At 43.2% G+C, this 17,682-nt stretch overlaps 2 protein-coding genes across 4 annotated transcripts; one reads left to right on the top strand and one right to left on the bottom strand.

Moving 5' to 3' along the window:
- Window positions 435–13,506, top strand: LOC8066023 (WD40 repeat-containing protein HOS15). 3 transcript variants are annotated; one of them, XR_002454280.1, is made up of 14 exons: window positions 435–639; window positions 2,142–2,287; window positions 2,361–2,715; window positions 4,535–4,617; window positions 4,710–4,756; window positions 8,177–8,327; window positions 8,706–8,769; window positions 9,116–9,274; window positions 9,384–9,505; window positions 10,043–10,117; window positions 10,717–10,770; window positions 10,852–10,925; window positions 11,626–11,709; window positions 11,815–12,852. XR_002454280.1 is itself a non-coding variant. In XM_002447445.2 (14 exons), the coding sequence occupies exons 1-14, from the start codon at window positions 456–458 to the stop codon at window positions 13,240–13,242; spliced, it is 1,809 nt and encodes a 602-aa protein (XP_002447490.1). In that variant the 5' UTR covers window positions 437–455; the 3' UTR covers window positions 13,243–13,506. The 3 variants fall into 3 exon arrangements, 2 of the variants coding, with proteins under 2 accessions (XP_021319068.1, XP_002447490.1); XM_002447445.2 differs by lacking the exons at window positions 11,626–11,709; window positions 11,815–12,852 and adding exons at window positions 12,865–12,939; window positions 13,023–13,506 and having other exon boundaries at window positions 437–639; XM_021463393.1 differs by having other exon boundaries at window positions 11,626–12,853.
- On the bottom strand, window positions 15,953–16,816 carry LOC8083411 (auxin-responsive protein SAUR36). Its single transcript, XM_002446056.2, has one exon. The coding sequence runs from the start codon at window positions 16,796–16,798 to the stop codon at window positions 16,265–16,267; it is 534 nt and encodes a 177-aa protein (XP_002446101.2). The 5' UTR covers window positions 16,799–16,816; the 3' UTR covers window positions 15,953–16,264.

The following is a 17,682-nucleotide window of genomic DNA, read 5'->3' as shown; positions in this document are numbered from 1 at the left end:
CGGTTCGATGAAAAACCGGTCGGTTCAACCGGTTTATAGTTCAATTGCATACACGACCTTTTCAGTGAACTAGACCGCTGTAGGCAACCGACGGTCCGGCCCCGTCCGAATAACTAGGATGTGAACGCGTAAACTCAAACGAACAGAGGATGTCTACATACACTTATATTATCATAAATCTAGAGATATATACATGAGATCATGGAGTAACTACTAGTAAATAATTTCCCAAATAGGCACATAGATATAGATATTAATATTAGTTAATCAATAGAAACCAAACAGCTACCGTGTCACCGTGCGAGTGTTGTCTACGAACAGGTTGTCCCTGACCATTAGATCCTCGGCGTGGTGCTGATCTAGCCGTCCTTCCGTGTCACGTGCCTCTGCACCGTCCGATCTTAAAGTTCCGCGCCGTCCCGGGCGTGCCCATCGTGTGCCTGGAAGACGCTTTCATGACACACTCCCACCCTTCTCAGCGACACACAACCACATCGCACGCCGCCGTTCTAGCCCTCGCCGCCCCGTCCCTCCCCGTCCCCTCCGCCGCTCCGACGGCGCCCTCGCCGCCGCCTGCTATGGGGGTGCTCACATCGACGGAGCTCAACTTCCTCGTCTTCCGCTACCTGCAGGAGTCAGGTACGTGCGCGCCATTCCACCCCCTTTCTTCCGCCCCGCATCTTGTGCCCAGAGAACTTTCCTCTTTTTTTTTTTTTTGAAATCGTTTAGGGTTTAGGAGCTTCGCTGCTGCGGGGTGGCTAGTTTCTCGGTTGGGATTGTGGTGGATTCGTGCGCTGCTCTAGGGAATACGGGTCCCGTACGGCGAGAGGGAATGCTGCTAGGATCAGACGCCGTTTAAGGAGACTTATTATAGATTGGGGGCGGGTTCGGATTTATGCGTATTTGGATGGAAAATGCGATTTCTGATGGTTCTTGGGAGTGATTCGTGTGGTATATTATTTAAGGAAAGTTCGGTGCTAGCTCAACGACCTCAGTGACCATTTTCCCTTGTTGCTCTGAGATGAATAAATTAGATACAACCCCTAACTTGGGTGGAACTGTTCTATTAGTTGTGAACAGTCTTTGGCGCCTCCGCGAAAACAGGAATATTGTTACCCTTATCTGTTCCTTCTCCCGTGGTTTGGTTCCGTCATCCATGAAAAAAATCACATGTTTTGCTTGTAAATTATAGTTTTTGGGAATTTGGTTGCAGCACATTGACCCTCCCACTAACTGTGGCAAACTCATGTGTTTCGTAGGAGAATGGGAACCTGACAAGCAAGAATGGTAATTAGGTCAGATGCCAGGTCTTGTTTAAATCCAGGGTGTAAAGTTTTGGGGTGTTACATCGGCTGTTACATTGGGTTGTCACATGGGAGTGTTCGGATAGTAACAATAATAAAACAAATTACAGAAGTCCTTAGTAGTCCGGGAGACGAATTTATTAAGCCTAATTAATCCGTTATTAGCACATGCTTACTGCAGATTTATTGTAGCACCACATTGTCAAATCATGGACTAATTAGGCTTAAATGATTCGTCTCGCAAAATAGTTGCAATCTGTGCAATTAGTTATTTTTTAGTCTATATTTAATACTCCATGCATATGTCCAAACATCCGAAACATCCGATGGGATAGGAAGTAAACTTTAGGGGAGGAACTGGACAAGGCTGTGAGTTGTAGGGACAGGGTTGGGGAATATGTCCATTGTGATTTCAAAGATGATTTCTTCTTAGCTTTTTTGGAATCAATTGTAGGGGTAAATTTTTGAAAACAAAGTCAGTTTTGTTCTCTTCTGGCCTCTGTTGCCATTTTGCTGCTATTACCTGAAATGGAGAAACTAGATATAGACCGTATGATGGAACTTAACTCTAGAGGATTCATCACTATTGTCTCTGTTCTATAAGTGCCTAAAAGCGTTTCTTGCCTCGACAAGATTACAAGGATGTTGTTTCATGTCCTTCAGTGCTTTTGGTTCTTGGTGAATGATGGCGTGCTCTCATCACCTGCTACTCCCTTCGTCTAAATATTGTTTGCAAGTGACAACATACATATACTGGAGGGCTGGGCACCAACATGTCTTAAGCAAGATAGTGTGATTTTGGTTGCTAATAGTTTCTCTTCCAACCATTCTTTTCAGGTTTTATTCATGCTGCATTTACTCTAGGTTATGAAGCTGGGATCCATAAGGGTGGCATTGATGGCAATGCAGTCCCACCTGGTGCTCTTATCACTATTGTGCAGAAAGGCCTCCAGTACATAGAACTGGAAGCAAATAACGATGAGGTAAGCCTGTTTATCTTTCAGTATTTATTACTACTACCAACTGATGCAACTCTATCCACCTTTCTTATTTTAGAATGATGATGAAGTTGAGAGGGATTTTGCGCTTCTGGAGCCACTTGAAATCATCACAAAAGATGTTGAAGAGTTGCAACAGATTGTGAAAAAGAGGAAATTGGAGAGATCTCAAACTGAACATGAGAAGGATAAGGGAAAAGAGAAAGAACGTAATGAGGAGCATGAACGACGTCCTGTTGGCGAACGGGAGAGGGAACGCCATGACAAAGAAAAAGAGCAAGTCAGGGAGAAGGATAGATCTGAAAAAGATAAGGACCATGATAAAGAGAAGGAGAAAGAGAAAGAAAGAGAAAGGCAGCATGCAGAGCGTATTGATAAGGTTAAGCACGAGGATGATTCTCTTGCTGGTGGAGGTGATTAATTACTACCTGCTATATTACCCTTATATCATGCTCCATTAAACAACTTTTAGCAAATTGTGAGTACAATTTTGACATGCTTGCATGCTTTCTTAACTTAGCAATGTGCCAATGTTTGATGTTTTCTAAATGTGTCGAGTACTGCTTACATTGCAGTGCGAACAAAGTTTCCAGTTAATGTGGACTATGTAATGTAGTATATGGACTTGTGTTTATTAAGCATATGCCTATTATTGTCCTGTGCTAGTGTTTGAAAAGTACACAAAATTGGAACTATACATCTCACATTTGGCTTGCCAAATCTCTGGCAAACATTTTTTTCTCAACTTTTACTTTCCAAAACATTTGACACGGCAAATTCTGGTAACAAACCAAGTAGGCACTTAATCCTATTAATCGCGCCATGACCACACGGCAAATTTTTTGATCTCTCTTATGAAAAACTTGGGCATGAAACTGATTTTTGATACTGTGTTTCGATTTCATGGGAATTCAGGAGCTGTTTGGTTCATTTGTTCTAGTCCATGATCAGATAAGAAAGTGACATGACCACACTTGTTTTTGCCTGGTTTGGGCAGACCCTAAACCGCGTGGTGTCTGCTAACAGCCCAGTAGAGATCCATTACCAGCCAAAATATCCTGCATCAGAAAAATATACAACTTGTCGACCCCCTTCCAAATCATGGTACTGCCGCTCCCTTCTCATCATTGTCCAATCCTTTGATTCATATCCTGCCAACAATGGCTGGCGGCACCTTGCTGCCACATGAATCAACCTCTGCTTCCATGCATGTGTCTCTCTGTTGCCTGGCTGTCAACGAATTGTGGAGCCTCTGTCACATGATCGCCAGCACCCTCCAAGCCCACCTGATTTGGTTCTGGCCCCACTGCAAGCGTTGTTGCCCCTGTCCTTGTCGTTCTTGATTGTCACCGAGTTGTCTGGTTACAGCTGATGTCCAATGCAAGGTTATCAAATCATCTGACTAATCGCGATTAGTCAGGCTTATCAGTGCCATGGCAATCAGTTATGCACTACTCAGTCCTGATTAGTCGCGATTAGTCAGGCTGATCGGTGCCATGGCCACTAGGGTCGATTAGATATTTGAAAACATTACTCGAATGGGAGAAGCAGCAAGCTGCCAAAGAACAAGGGGCAGAGTTTCAGCCGATCCCATAACATTATGCACTATGATTAATCGCGGTTAGTCAGGCTGATCGGTGCCATAGCTACTGGGGTTGATTAGATATTTGAAAACATCACTCCAATGGGAGAAGTAGCAAGTTGCCAAAGAATAATAGGCAGACTTTCAGCTGATCCCAGTACATTTGCTCCCAAGCAAACAAATACCGTATTGTCTTGATTTGTTTCCATTGCAGTCGCTTTTTCTGGTAGCCATTAACTAAAGAAAATAATGTGAATCTTGGAGTTGCAGTTTCTTATGGAAGTGTTGGTTTTGGGACTTGGTTTTGTGTGTATCACTTTATTGAGTTCTCTGGTTGCTTCCGGCTGATGGTCCAATGTGAGAAGTAGAAACCTGCCAGAGAATAAAGGACAGAGTTTCAACTTACATTTGCTCCCAACCAAACAAATCCTTTGTTATCTCGATTAGTTTCCATCCAGGTGATTTTTGCTATCAATACCATTTAGTTTACCATTTCGAACCAAATACTACATCAGTAGTAATTAACTAAAGAAGAGAAATGTGATTCAAGGAGTTACTGTTTCTCATGGAAGTATTGGTGTCAAGACATGGTTTTGTGTGTATCACTTTACCTTCACTCTGCCAAGTTTTACTAATCGTAAGTACCACAGGTCCCACTCCAATGGATGTAAGTACAACTGCTCAGGAGATATCTAACACTGATGTTACTGTTTTGGAAGGACACAGTTCAGAGGTTAGCAGGGTCCTATAGGATGCAACTATTTTTCCCTTTTGAAGCTAGAGAAATCTGTTATATTCTCTTACTATTTCGTTCTTTGTATTCAGGTTTTCGCTTGTGCATGGAGTCCAACTGGTTCTCTTCTAGCTTCTGGGTGCGTCCTTATTATTTTCTACATTGCATATATATTTGTCTTATAATTTTTTGTGCTCCTGTAGCCATTTGCTTTGGCACACTAAACAGTTGCATGCCATCATTGCCAAAAATGTGATCGGTGGTCCGATCTTTGATGCATTTTGGGTTCTGTTATGGTGGCGGCTAGGGTTGAGAGGGAGAGAGGGGGCTGGCCAGGGGCGTGGCTGTTAGCCGCTAGGTAGACTCATGACATACGCCTCTAACACTGTTACACTACACCCCTTCTGGACAAGCAGCTCGTCCTCGAGCTGCAACCTAACCAGCTTATAATGATGACTCGACTTGACACAAATCTAACACCTAAAAACAAGCCTTTTACATCTGGGCTCATTTTATTATTCTCAACCTGAAATAGATTTGGACTTTGTTTTAGTGGCCGCCTCAATGGAAGGTGGACACCGTCCGAATGCAATAACTGCACACGTATAACCACCTGGATCCCATGGAGCAGTCCACACATGGGCTGATGTCTTGAAGAAGCAAGAGCACAGCAGTCCATGCAGCTTGGCCACCACATCTGGTCCGAGCCACGAGCCCAGACCCAGGGCCATCCGAACGGAAGAGCTAGGAACAGCAACTGCAGCTACCCATCTTGCCGAGGAAAATGGATGCCTGTCTGCGCCGTCTGCATGCGCATCACCGAGAAGGCATCAAGGTGGCCGTGCCACAACAGCGACCAGCGGAGGCACCCCCGTGGCGGTTGATGGCGGAATGCGGTGGTGCTATGCAGTGCGTGCCTGCCAGTGACCCCATGCCTTCTCCCCGCTGGATGGCTGCTGGTCCGCGTTGCACAGGGAAGAGAGGAGGGTTTCGGATGGAGAACAGTGAGGAGGGGTGTGCCTCCCCAACTGCCGTCGCCACAGACTCTGAGTTTGCTGCTAGGGTGGGGGTGAGGGTGGGTGGACACAGCATGCCCGCCACCCGCGGGGGTACCATGCGGTGGATGAGATCGTGGTCCTTCGTGCAGCGATATGCAACTTGGAGGAGCTGTGAAGGGGTGCGGGGCTGAATCAGCTGCAGATCGCGTGTCTCCTGCACTCACCGACATGCTAGGAGGCCACACGCAGCAGCCTGCAGCCGTGCCACCGCCAACACCTGTCTGGCAGTCTTCTTACTCAGGTGCTCCCACACAATCTCCATCTTCAAATCTGGCATGGAGACGGCTGTTGTCCCATAGCCCAGCAAGCTGCAGGGGAACACTGGTGGGATGGTGTTGGTTGTGGTCGACAGTTGGGATTCCACGGCCTCTAGGCGCGCCTAGAGAGACACCATCTGCTGGGCGAGGTCGGCCAGCGCCTTGGCAATGGGATCCGGCAGTGGCATCGATGGCACCTTCGGCTGCTTGTCGCCCTCATCTGAACCTGGCATCTCTGATACCAGATGTTATGGCGGTGGCTAGGGTTGAGAAGGAGAGGGGCTTGCCCATGGCTTAGCAAGAGAGAAGGCTTTTCCTTCTAATTCCTGTTCTCCTCTAATCCCCATACCAGGTTACAGATAAATAGCCTCCTTGGCTAACCACTCCCTATAATTTCTCTTTCCTATTATTCCTCCAACCTTCCAAACTAGCCCAATCAGCTAAGGCAAGCTGAACAGATTTGCCTCTAATTGAGGCGTGGCTGGTAGCCACTTGGTAGACCCATGACATGCACCTCTAACAGGTTCGTCGACATTACCATGCATTGCAATGGAAACTTAATCTATGGCAAACATAATTTGTATAAGAGTATTTCGTATAAATAATTTTGTGTCATATACACATAGTTTTTTGACCTCTTTACATGTGTTCGTATGGGAGTACATAAAGGAAGCTTGCATTGAGAGGTGCTTAATAATAATTAAAGTGTACAAAATAGTGCTTGTGACAAACGTTCCCATTCAGAACAAGGTTCACCCAAAGTTGAGAACCAAATGCGATGCTCGCATAGATGGTCCGCTAGAATAAATTATAATACATCTGGGCTAGATATGTCGCTGATATATTCCCCTGCAACCTTGAAACAGGAAATGTAGCATCCAAGAACCACACTATTTAGGGGTCTGTAGGGTTTTTAGTTTAGACTGACACTTCCTTTCGACTTATTAACATACATTGATGCTTCTGATTTCTAAATTGACAAACTGTAGATCACATAACATTTAACTAACTTGTCAAAATTGAAAAGATCCAGCTAGCATCATTCAATTGAGGCAATGTTCCTTGTCAGAAGAATAAGAAAAATGTGATTATCTGGCTTGTCTCAAATTTGGTAATTATAAAAGATGAATCCATTTGTACCTCGGTTGGAGAGGGGCGAGGCAACACTATGGCAGGTTCACATATCTGTCCATGGTGAGGCTGGAGAGCAGAGACATTTAGTAGCACAGTGCTCCTTGCTGTCAGAAGAATAGGAAAAAAATGTGATTATCTGACTTTTCTCAAATATAGAAGATGAATCCATTTGTACCTCGATTGAGGAGGGGTGAGGCAACGTTATGCCAGGTTCACATATCTGTCCATGGTTTCTCAGACACTCAGCCAGAGGTTTAGACAGTGGTTGCAGTGAGGACTATCATCCTTGCCAAAAGGCCACCACTGTTTTCGATCAGTGGGCACACTTTTCTCGATCAGTTGGAGATGAGATCTAACAGTGGGCACACTTTTCTCGATCAGTTGGAGATGAGATCTTGTCTTTCACAGGTTGGCTTGCCCATTGCCCCTGCTCTGATGAGGCGATGAGCTCTCCATTGTCACCACTGCAAATGCACTCACCGTCATCCGTTGCTACTGCTGATACTCACCCATTGCCCGCCAGCCTTCTCATTATCTTCGGTTGCTCTGGTGGGATTATCCTTGCTAGTGTGGGTCAGATCCAGGGAAGGTGAGTGGATGAGAGGAGTAACATAGGTTAGGAATGTAGGATGGTAACTGAAGGGAGAAAAATTGTGAGTTCATGGTTGCATGCTGTTCCTTTTTTTCTTTGTTCTTTTTTCCATGGTTTCTAGATGCGAGGGGAATCGGCAGCGGGAGAAGCTGATGTGGTGCCAGTCTGGTGCATTACACAAGATATGAAAACTAATGAAGTTAACTTTCCACACTAATCTGGCTTTCACAAAACTCTGCATGTCCACATACTTTATTTAGTTCCCATATTCTGCCCCAGTCTTTTATTTACCATGAAAGTTGCCTATGTTTATCTCAACTCTTTGTTGACTGATATACTACTATATTTCAAACTTGCTAGGTCAGAAGACTCAATACTTTATTTAGTCCCCATATTCCACTCAGTCTTTTATTTATTGCAAATTATGTGTTTGCAACCCTCATATTTACCATGAAAGTTGCCTATGTTTATCTCAACTCTTTGTTGACTGATATACTACTATATTTCAAACTTGCTAGGTCAGGAGACTCAACCGCTAGAATCTGGACAATTCCAGATGGTCCATGTGGTTCCAACATGCAATCATCTCCTCCCGGTGTTCATGTTTTAAAACATTTTAAAGGTCGTACCAATGAAAAGAGCAAGGATGTCACCACACTTGACTGGAATGTGAGTTTCTTCCTGTTGAGAAATTTTGTTTATATCCCTGGGCGGCGGCTGGGGTGGGCAGGGACAGGGTGGGAAGGAAACCCTAAGCTGATACCATGCTAAACTTCTGTTTTTCCATAACTGGGCTAACCCTAGAGGGTTAGGAATATAGTGTCATACACATGGGCCTCATGGGCCTAGCCTCATGGGCCTATACTCATATACTCTAACACATTTCATTTTTTCTGGGGTGAAGACCAATGGGAACATATCATAGAATGCTATTTATAGCCTAGTCTACCTGTTAATTTGTCTCATGCAAAAATTCTATGTTTGCATCTACATTCCTTAACTATTTCATACTCATCATTGTATTTGCTTTTCTGCCATCCCTTACAGGGTGAAGGTACACTACTGGCTACGGGCTCCTACGATGGACAGGCAAGAATATGGAGTAGAGATGGTGAGTGAACAACTGTTTCTGTATCCATACACAGTTGGCTTTAGCTCTTTATTCTGATGTTAAAGTTTGTTTGATTGACAATGTGGGCCCGCTGTAACTGTAGGATTCTTGTATTTGAATAATGGTGCACATTCTTCATTGTGCCTTAAATTTGTCTTAAAAAAATGATCTGGTGATAGGCTGTTTGTTATTATTCATGTATGCGTTAAAATTTGATCTGGCATAAACTCATTGTATGTTTAATTCTTATAGCATTTGAAGAAATCAGATATAGGTCATTACAGCATAGATGTTTTGTTTACCCCCTGTTGTCTCATCCTCTCTTTTGATGAAATGAATTTTTCAGGAGACCTTAAGCAGACACTGTTCAAACACAAGGGACCCATATTTTCATTGAAATGGAATAAGAAAGGAGATTTTCTCCTAAGTGGAAGTGTTGATAAAACTGCTATTGTTTGGGATACAAAGACATGGGAATGCAAGCAGCAGTTTGAATTTCATTCAGGTACAATTGGCATTCCTGAGTGGAGTTTGTTTTAACCTGATAATTCATTCAGTATTGCACTAGATGTATCTGTGGTGACCAAACCTAACTCCCACCTGTTTCTATGTAGCTCCAACACTTGATGTTGATTGGAGAAATAATAACTCTTTTGCAACATGTTCAACCGATAACATGATCTATGTATGCAAGATTGGGGAACAGCGTCCAGTTAAAACATTCAGTGGTCATCAGGTCAGCCTTCTGAGTGATTAGATTCTTAAAATGCATGTGACAAACTGCATGTTTTTCGTGTGCATTTTTCTTTTCTGGATTATCTATACAACTCAAAAACCAAAGGCTGAACATTAAAAAGACCACACATTCTCCTGATATCTGACACATCATGCCTTTATTTTATTATCCTCGAAACTTGAAAAATCATGCAAAAAGTTTGTTGTCTTGTTGATACTTCCGGGTATTTTAAACGGTTATAAGTGTGCCTAGATTGGCTGGTTGGTGGGAAGTGTGGTCATGCACCCAACAACCCTGGTTCGAGTCATCAACTTGAATTTGGGTGCCTATTTCTTCTTAATTTTCATTGAAAAATTGTCTAGTTCCTCCTAGGTTGGTCTCATTTCTTTTATTGAACGGTTATGATTATTGACAAGTAATTTTGCACAAAATGTAGTCACATACAAATATACAAGTCTTGTCATTTTGTATTACTAATTTTGGAAAAGTAGCATCCAGTGTGATCTCATTGTAGCAATTATTATGTATGTTTTCCAGAATGAAGTTAATGCTATCAAGTGGGATCCGACTGGTTCTTTTTTGGCTTCATGTTCTGATGATTGGACAGCAAAGGTGCCATATTTCTTTCTAAAATGAAGTTCTCCATTTACTTTTCCGAATGGTAGTCTCCCTTATTCATTATTGTGCTAAATGGTACAATATATGTTGTTGTTTCAGTATTGTTTATCTGTATATCATCTGCTGTACCTGTTAGATGTGCAATTGAGTACATATAACCTTTCTATAAGTGAGTGTAAACCACATACCTCCTACGGCCCATGAACATACCATCACCAACCCCACCCTCCAAATTCCACGGACTTTTGATGGCTAACTGGTTTGATCAGTTGTTGCCACAATGTTACTGTCCATATCACATTTCTATTTTGTATGTTTTCGATAAACCATCAAAGCCAGTGATGTGGCCTTGAATGCTAAAATGTTACTGCTAAATTCAGCCTATATAGGGTAAAAAAACCAAATATTTTTCTGATAGTTGATGAGGGATAGAACATATTGTTTTCTTGTTTATTTAGACTTGGTAATCATTGAATGGTGTGTGAATTGGATTTATTTCCCTAGGGTTAACAACTGCTACCTTTGTGGGTGTGCTTTTACTACTACTACCTTCCATAATAAAGCCACCCGCTCCTTTTACCTTCCCTTTGCAGATATGGAGTATGAAACAAGACAAATGTTTATTCGATTTCAAGGAGCATACCAAGGTCTGTCAAACCTGCCTTCTTCTTTTATGTTCTCTTGAACTTATGTAACTGTCTACAATATGGTCTAACTGTATTTTGCAGGAAATATACACTATTCGGTGGAGCCCAACAGGCCCAGGAACAAACAATCCTAATCAGCAGTTGCTGTTGGCTAGGTAAACTGTTTGAGCAAATATAAAATTCCTATGTACTATTTTATTTGTTAACTTATGTCAATGCTTAGCATTTAGACTCCCAGCATTCCTATTTGGATAGCTCATGGTTGAGAATTGACAGCGCCTCTGTAGCTACATCTGACAGCACCTCTGTAGCTACATTGAAGGTTACAGTATCAGGATTCTAGGTAGTATCGTTTTTCTTCGAGTAGTATCAGATCATAGCATTGGGATACTATGAGATTAAAAGTATTTTAAATATCAAGACACAAACAAATATATTTACCAGAATAAAACCATGCATTAATATATTGATTACTACATTAGAGCAAATAGTTCCATTTAACATATGTTCCCAAGATAAATTGTCTAGTGTAGACTGTAGAAATAATGATATATTTGTGCAAACATCGTCCCTGAGTTTGTACTTGGCTCTTGTGCTTTGTCACACTCTCACACTTCTTCATTCATTGATGTGGATCATTCCTTTGGATAGTTAGTATGTGCCAAATTGTTAATAGTCTCCATTAATCGTTGCATGTTGCATCAGCTCCAAAGAACTAAAGAGAATTTTCTTGCACATCAGTGGGTATTATTTTGGGACAATGGGACATGGTTCTGGAAGTACCAGCTAGATAATGCAAGTACCCACAACCCTTTCACGAACTCCCCTGGCTCCTCCCCTGCCATGACTTTGTAGATCAAGTACTTAGGCAGCCACGTACAGGAAGGATGGAGAGATCAAATCCAAGAGAAGGGAAAAGAAGAATGGAAGAAACTGAGAGTATGAATGACATCTATATATGTGAATTTGAGAATAATGCCACCGGCTGCTGCTGCCGGCTGTTAAGTAATATATTTTCTCTCATAGGGTATTTTCTGTGTGTAGAATTATGGTGGGAGGTAGACATGGTGGGAGGTGGAGCGGCGACCTGAGAGAGACGGCGGCTGGGGGAAAAAGCGGCGGCTGAGGGAGGCGGCGGCTGGTGGAGCAGCGGCGCCCTAGGGCACGGCGGCTATGGAGGCGGCCAGGGGGTTAGGGCAGCGGAAGGGTAGGGATCGGGAGGGTATAAACCCAGTAGCTTGATACCATGTAGAATTGTGGCAAACACCTCATACCCCTTGGGTTGGGTGGCTTTGTTTATATAGTCAATAATGACTTGAGTTACAAGTAAGCAATATACAATTAACCCCCTAGATATACATATATCTAACACTCTGCCACCAGATATCAAATATAAGGGCTATTATTTTGACCCTGAGTAGAGCCGCATGGAATCACATTTGTAGTGCGATTCTACAGATCCTAGGTTACGTAACACGATCCTGGTTCGATACTACCCAAAAACGATTTGTATCATCTAGTCTGGGTAGTATCGTAGTATCATACGATACCACGACACGTGTCATGATACTGATAACCTTGGCTAAATCTTTTGAAATTTGGTTGATGTTATACTGCAAATTATCATTCTAATTAGTTCCCTTGAAGTTTGTAGGGTATACTTTGGTTATCCATACTGGACTCACAACTGTGGTTCTTTGAGATCTAGTATCATGATTAGTAGTGTTATTGTGAATCAGTTTTCCTTGCGTAGTTGGTTATTAGTGATTCTCATCAAGTATCATACTTCTTATGTGTGGCATACATAGCACCATTTGTTCCAAGAAAAAAGAAAACATCATGGAAGAACAGAAAATGGTGAACAGTAACAAAATTTGCTGCATTTGGTTGGAGAATTTGGTACTATACCTAGTTCCAGCCAGTTTAGGATTTGGATTATTATCTCATAATAATTGCTGCTGACTGTTCACATACAGAGATAAGATCATTGTTATAGATGTAACTAGGATTGCACGACTGTCTCGAGTTGGTTTCTTGCCAAGTAGGACCAGAACTGCATCACAGCATTGATTGACTATTCTGTTTCACTTGCAGCGCATCTTTTGATTCAACTATCAAGCTTTGGGAAGTTGAGCATGGACGCCTTCTGTACAGCTTGTCTGGTCATAGGTATCGATACCATGAGAATCAAAATATTCTGATACTTTATTTTGCTTGAGGGTGATGTTAATGGAACTTATGTGTGGCTGCAGGCAACCAGTGTATTCTGTTGCATTTAGCCCTGACGGTGAATACTTAGCGAGTGGGTCCTTGGATCAGTGCCTACACATCTGGTCTGTGAAAGAAGGCAGGATCCTGAAGACCTACAGAGGTAGTGGGGGCATATTCGAAGTTTGCTGGAACAAAGAAGGCAGCAAGATTGCTGCCTGTTTCTCGAACAACACCGTCTGCGTGATGGATTTCAGGATGTAGTCCAACTAGTAGGGTAGTGCATGTCAAGCCTAAAACAAGGCTGGGTCATGTCCTTCCAATGGAAATGTGTGGAGGGCGGACTTGTTAGCAAAATGTAGATCTTAGGTGGCTTTAATTTTTATCCATGTACAGTTTTTTTCCTGGTCATACTTACCTTAGAGTAGCAATGTGTAGTTCGAATGCCTTAACAGGGTTCAGTAGCATGGAAATGTTTTGGTGATAAAGGCCTTGTTTAGTTTCTCTTAAAAACCAAAAACTTTTTAAGATTCCCCGTCACATTGAATCTATAAATGCATACATGGAGCATTAAATATAGATGAAAACAAAAACTAATTGCACAGTTTATCTGTAATTTGTGAGATGAATCTTTTGAGTCTAGTTAGTCTATAATTAAATAATATTTGTCAAATATAAACGAAAATGCTACAGTAGCTAAAAATATATTTTTTTTTGAACTAAACAAGGCAAATGTTATCCTCCTGGTTTCTGAACGCAATGCTGTCACTAGCCTAATCATGCTGCTGGCGACTGCGTGCAGCGTAGCAATTCAATTGATAAATTAGGGCTTGTTTGGAGCTGTTTTTTTAGTGAAATGTGGCTCCTCCAATATGGCTATGCCTCCTCAAGAGGAGTCCTGCCAATTAATTTGAGATGTAGTAGTAACTAGTTTGTTGTTTGCATACCGTGTCAATGTCTTGTATATTGAACTGCTGTAGTAAGTTTCGTTCACCGTCATGGCAAGTAGCGTTCGATGTGAGCTGAATGTTTTATGTATTCTGAAATTTGGGGCAACATCGTGTTTTTTTTCCTTTTTGTTTTGTTTTGTTGTTGCTCATGGTCCTTGTTCCGAAGAACCATGACATGTGGCTCAAATCTTAGAACGCACATCATATATATGCTGAGCGGCTGCTCCGTGCTGGAGGTTGCTCCCAGCCTACTGGCCAATGTGGGGCGTCGACAACGCAGTCGCAAGGTTGCAGAGGCCATCAATGGACATGCCTAGGTCAGGAACATTGCTGAGCCCTTCACTGTACCGATCCTGATTGACTATCTGAAGCTCTGGGACATTGTTCGGAACGTGCAGCTCATGGAGAATTCACCATTGTTCGGAACGTGCAGCTCACAGAGAATTCACCTGATATCTTGTGCTGGAAATGGTCGGCGGACATGTCGTACTCCTCGGCCTCGGCCTATCGCGCACTTTTCTCTGGTGCTGTCAGGCCTCTTGGGGCGAAGGAGCTCTGGAAGGTTTCTGCTCCGGCCAAGGTCAAACACTTCTTTTGGTCGGTGCTGCATAGAAAATGCTGGACAGCAGCGCGTCAGCACTGGTATAGATTGCAACATTCGCCAAGTTGCATCCTTTGCAGCAATGGCATTGAGGAGATCGACCACATTCTGACTTCCTACACTTTCAGTCAACAAGTCTGGCACCTGGTGTTTGGGGCCCTTGGCTTCAACTAGATGCTGCTCCTGGCAAACGACTCTTTTTGGTCATGGTGGTTACGCTCGCGCAAATCAGTTCCAAAGGGGCTAAGCAGGCCTTGGACTCCCTCGTCTTCCTGGTCGGCTGGCACCTCTGGAAGGAGAGAAACTCAAGAACATTCGACAATAAACTATCCAGTCCATAGGAGGTCCTTCGTGCAATCATTGAAGAAGCACACCTTTGGATTCTTGCCGGCTTCAGACACCTGGGTAGTTCAACACTTATGGCCACCTCGTTGCACAATGTTCTGAGTAATTAGGTTCCATTCCTAGTTCACTTCGACCACTATCTAGGTTCCGTCTCTCCTAAGTAATTTCTGGATTACTAAGGATTGTTGTAACCTTCGACACTCTGCTTCTGCTTAATGAGACACGTGTCAAGTTGACACGCTCGCGAAAAAATATATACCAACTTAAAACTTGTGTGTTTTGTTGTACTCACAAGGTTCCTTGAGTACACATAATCAAGTTGCAATGAATACTCAGAATTGAAGGCATGCCATCGCTGCTTTAAACTTGAATTTGGTTAGAAATTAAAGCCACGGTGAACGCAGCAAGGGGTGCTGGGAGATGGCTCCTCTTATTTCTGTTTGGCTGTCATAGTGTTGATGTACTAAGATGTTGTCGGTGTCGCCTTCTTAGTTCTTATTAATACGATAACCTACATGGAGTTTTCTGCGCTTTGTGATGAAACAACAGCCTATTCTTCTCTAGTTTAATCTCTTAAGAATTCCATTGTTTTTTTTATATATAACTCCATGGGGAAGATGCAGGCACATGGCTAAGCACTAGGTGAGACAAATACCGAATACCAGTGAACTGTTCGCACATGCATGTATTCTGACAGATACACAATCTCTTGAAGCTTCAATGTCAGGCCGGCTTATTTCTTGCGAGCATCTATACAAGATCCACTTTGTTTTTTTTTTTGACAAATACAAGATCCACTTTGTTAGAAGTAATAATCTCTGACAAAGCATGCGTTTGTGTTCCAAGAATTGCTACAAAAAAGTTATATACAACCATGAATCATGCACCACTGGGACAATTTCAGAGTGGAATGAAGTGCATCCAGCAAGCAAGCTAAGTACTGTATCAACTAGGACTAAACACCTGACATCTCAGGATCCATGGATGAAACTGAAACGCTAATGTCAGTGCTTGTTTTACTTTTACTCCACATGCATGAAGAGGATGGGAATTTATTTATGGATATGATGAGACATTCTGATCAAATATATCTTCCTTTTTCATCTTCATGTCAGTTTACACAGAATTTGTAGGGTACACCCACCACTACTCATCCCATTTATTAAGTCTATCTCTCTACACAGCTCGTATCGATCCATCAACTTTGCTATTTATATTATCAAAAAACCAAACAATAGTCTGTCTTCCACATGCCTGCATCTTCTGCAATCTGTGAAGAATTTCTTTTCCGATCCATAATTCCATATGCTGCATGCATCTTCTGCAATCTGAAGAATGATCTCATCTCCTACATGCCAAGATGATCGAGCTCCAGCCTCCTACTCCTACGCTAGCTGGCACGAGCCCATCGCGTTGTTCCGGCGGCCGACCCTCGCGCCCAGCCGGCGCCGCGACGCCTGGACTGCTCGAGAGCGGCGACGGTGGCCTGGAAGTCCTCCTCGCGGCAGGGGATGCGGAGGCCGCCGGCCTGGTTGAAGCCGAACTCCTCCGCGGCGCGCTCCATGAGCTCCCGGAACGCCGGCTCGCTGAGGTAGCTCGTGGGCACCACGAACCGCCGGGACTCGGCGCCCACGTACACGGCGAAGTAGCCCTTGGGCACCGCGCCCGCCGCCGCCGCCGCCTCGCCTTGGTCGTCGCCGCCGTCCTCGTCCACCAGCAGGGCTGCACTCTCCCGCTTCTGCTGCTGGTGCTGCTTCCTCCCGTAGAGCCGTCTCGGCGCCCGGAAGTAGCTCATGGCCATCATCGCAATGCACGCAAGAACCAGCAGAAGAAGAGTTCTTGGCGTTGGCCGGCCAAAGACTAGGTAGCAGGAGAAGAAGAGGGGGGAGGGAGAAGAGATGGGATGATGAGAGCATGTGAGCATGGTAGGGTTCCTCTTATAATCTTGTTTGGTGGTGTGTGCTGCTGGCTTTATTATGTGCTCCTATATACAGCTGTAGATGATATTTTTATTTCTTCAGAAACTGAGTCAAATAGCTGTAACATGACACCTAGGCTTTGCTTGAGCTGTGAGCATCGATGTTACCTAGAATATGTCATGCATGCTAACAAAAACACATGCAACAACACTCAAGAAGATTTAGAGAGAGACAAAATCCTTAGGCTATCTCCAACAGGAGAGCCATTTGGGAACCCAAACTCAAAATGGGTCTCCAATACAATACCTATAGCCTCCAACAGAGGACCCATACAGAAGACCCACTTTGGGTATCAGGAGAGGCGTAACCCAAATTTGGGTATCCTCTCTCCTCGAGACCCATTTGCAGAGAGTGTTGTCTTTTAGGTCTTGTTGTTTGAGAAGACTAAAAATAGGTATGGAACCTTTTACCTGTAGCGCTACCCAAAGGACAAATGGGTCTTGTATTTTGGGTGAGGATTGTTGGAAATAGTCTTAGTGCATAAAATTTATCGACATCGTACTTTGCATGTGATGCAGCGGCTGCAAGAGGACAGAGTGGTCTTCCTGTACAGAGGGTACGAAGCTGCGTCATCATCCATGACCATGGATCGTGGTGTACGGACTTGTTTTTTTCATACTTATTAAGTACATGCCTAGATTAACCTAAAACTATATTCCGGCGCTAAAAAGAACCCTAAAAGTATACTCCCTATGTCTCTTTATATTTGTCACTATATATGGGGAATGTGCGGGTTAAACTTTTTAAATTTTGACTAGATTTATATAAAATTGTAGCAATACTTATATCTGAAATAAATTTACTATATGAATAGATTCAATGGTCTATA

The sequence above is a fragment of the Sorghum bicolor genome, chromosome 6 (genome assembly GCF_000003195.3).
Source record: "Sorghum bicolor cultivar BTx623 chromosome 6, Sorghum_bicolor_NCBIv3, whole genome shotgun sequence".
NCBI classification, from domain to species: domain Eukaryota; kingdom Viridiplantae; phylum Streptophyta; class Magnoliopsida; order Poales; family Poaceae; genus Sorghum; species Sorghum bicolor.
Note: the sequence above shows the minus strand (reverse complement) of the source record. Positions and strands in the feature narration are given on the sequence as shown.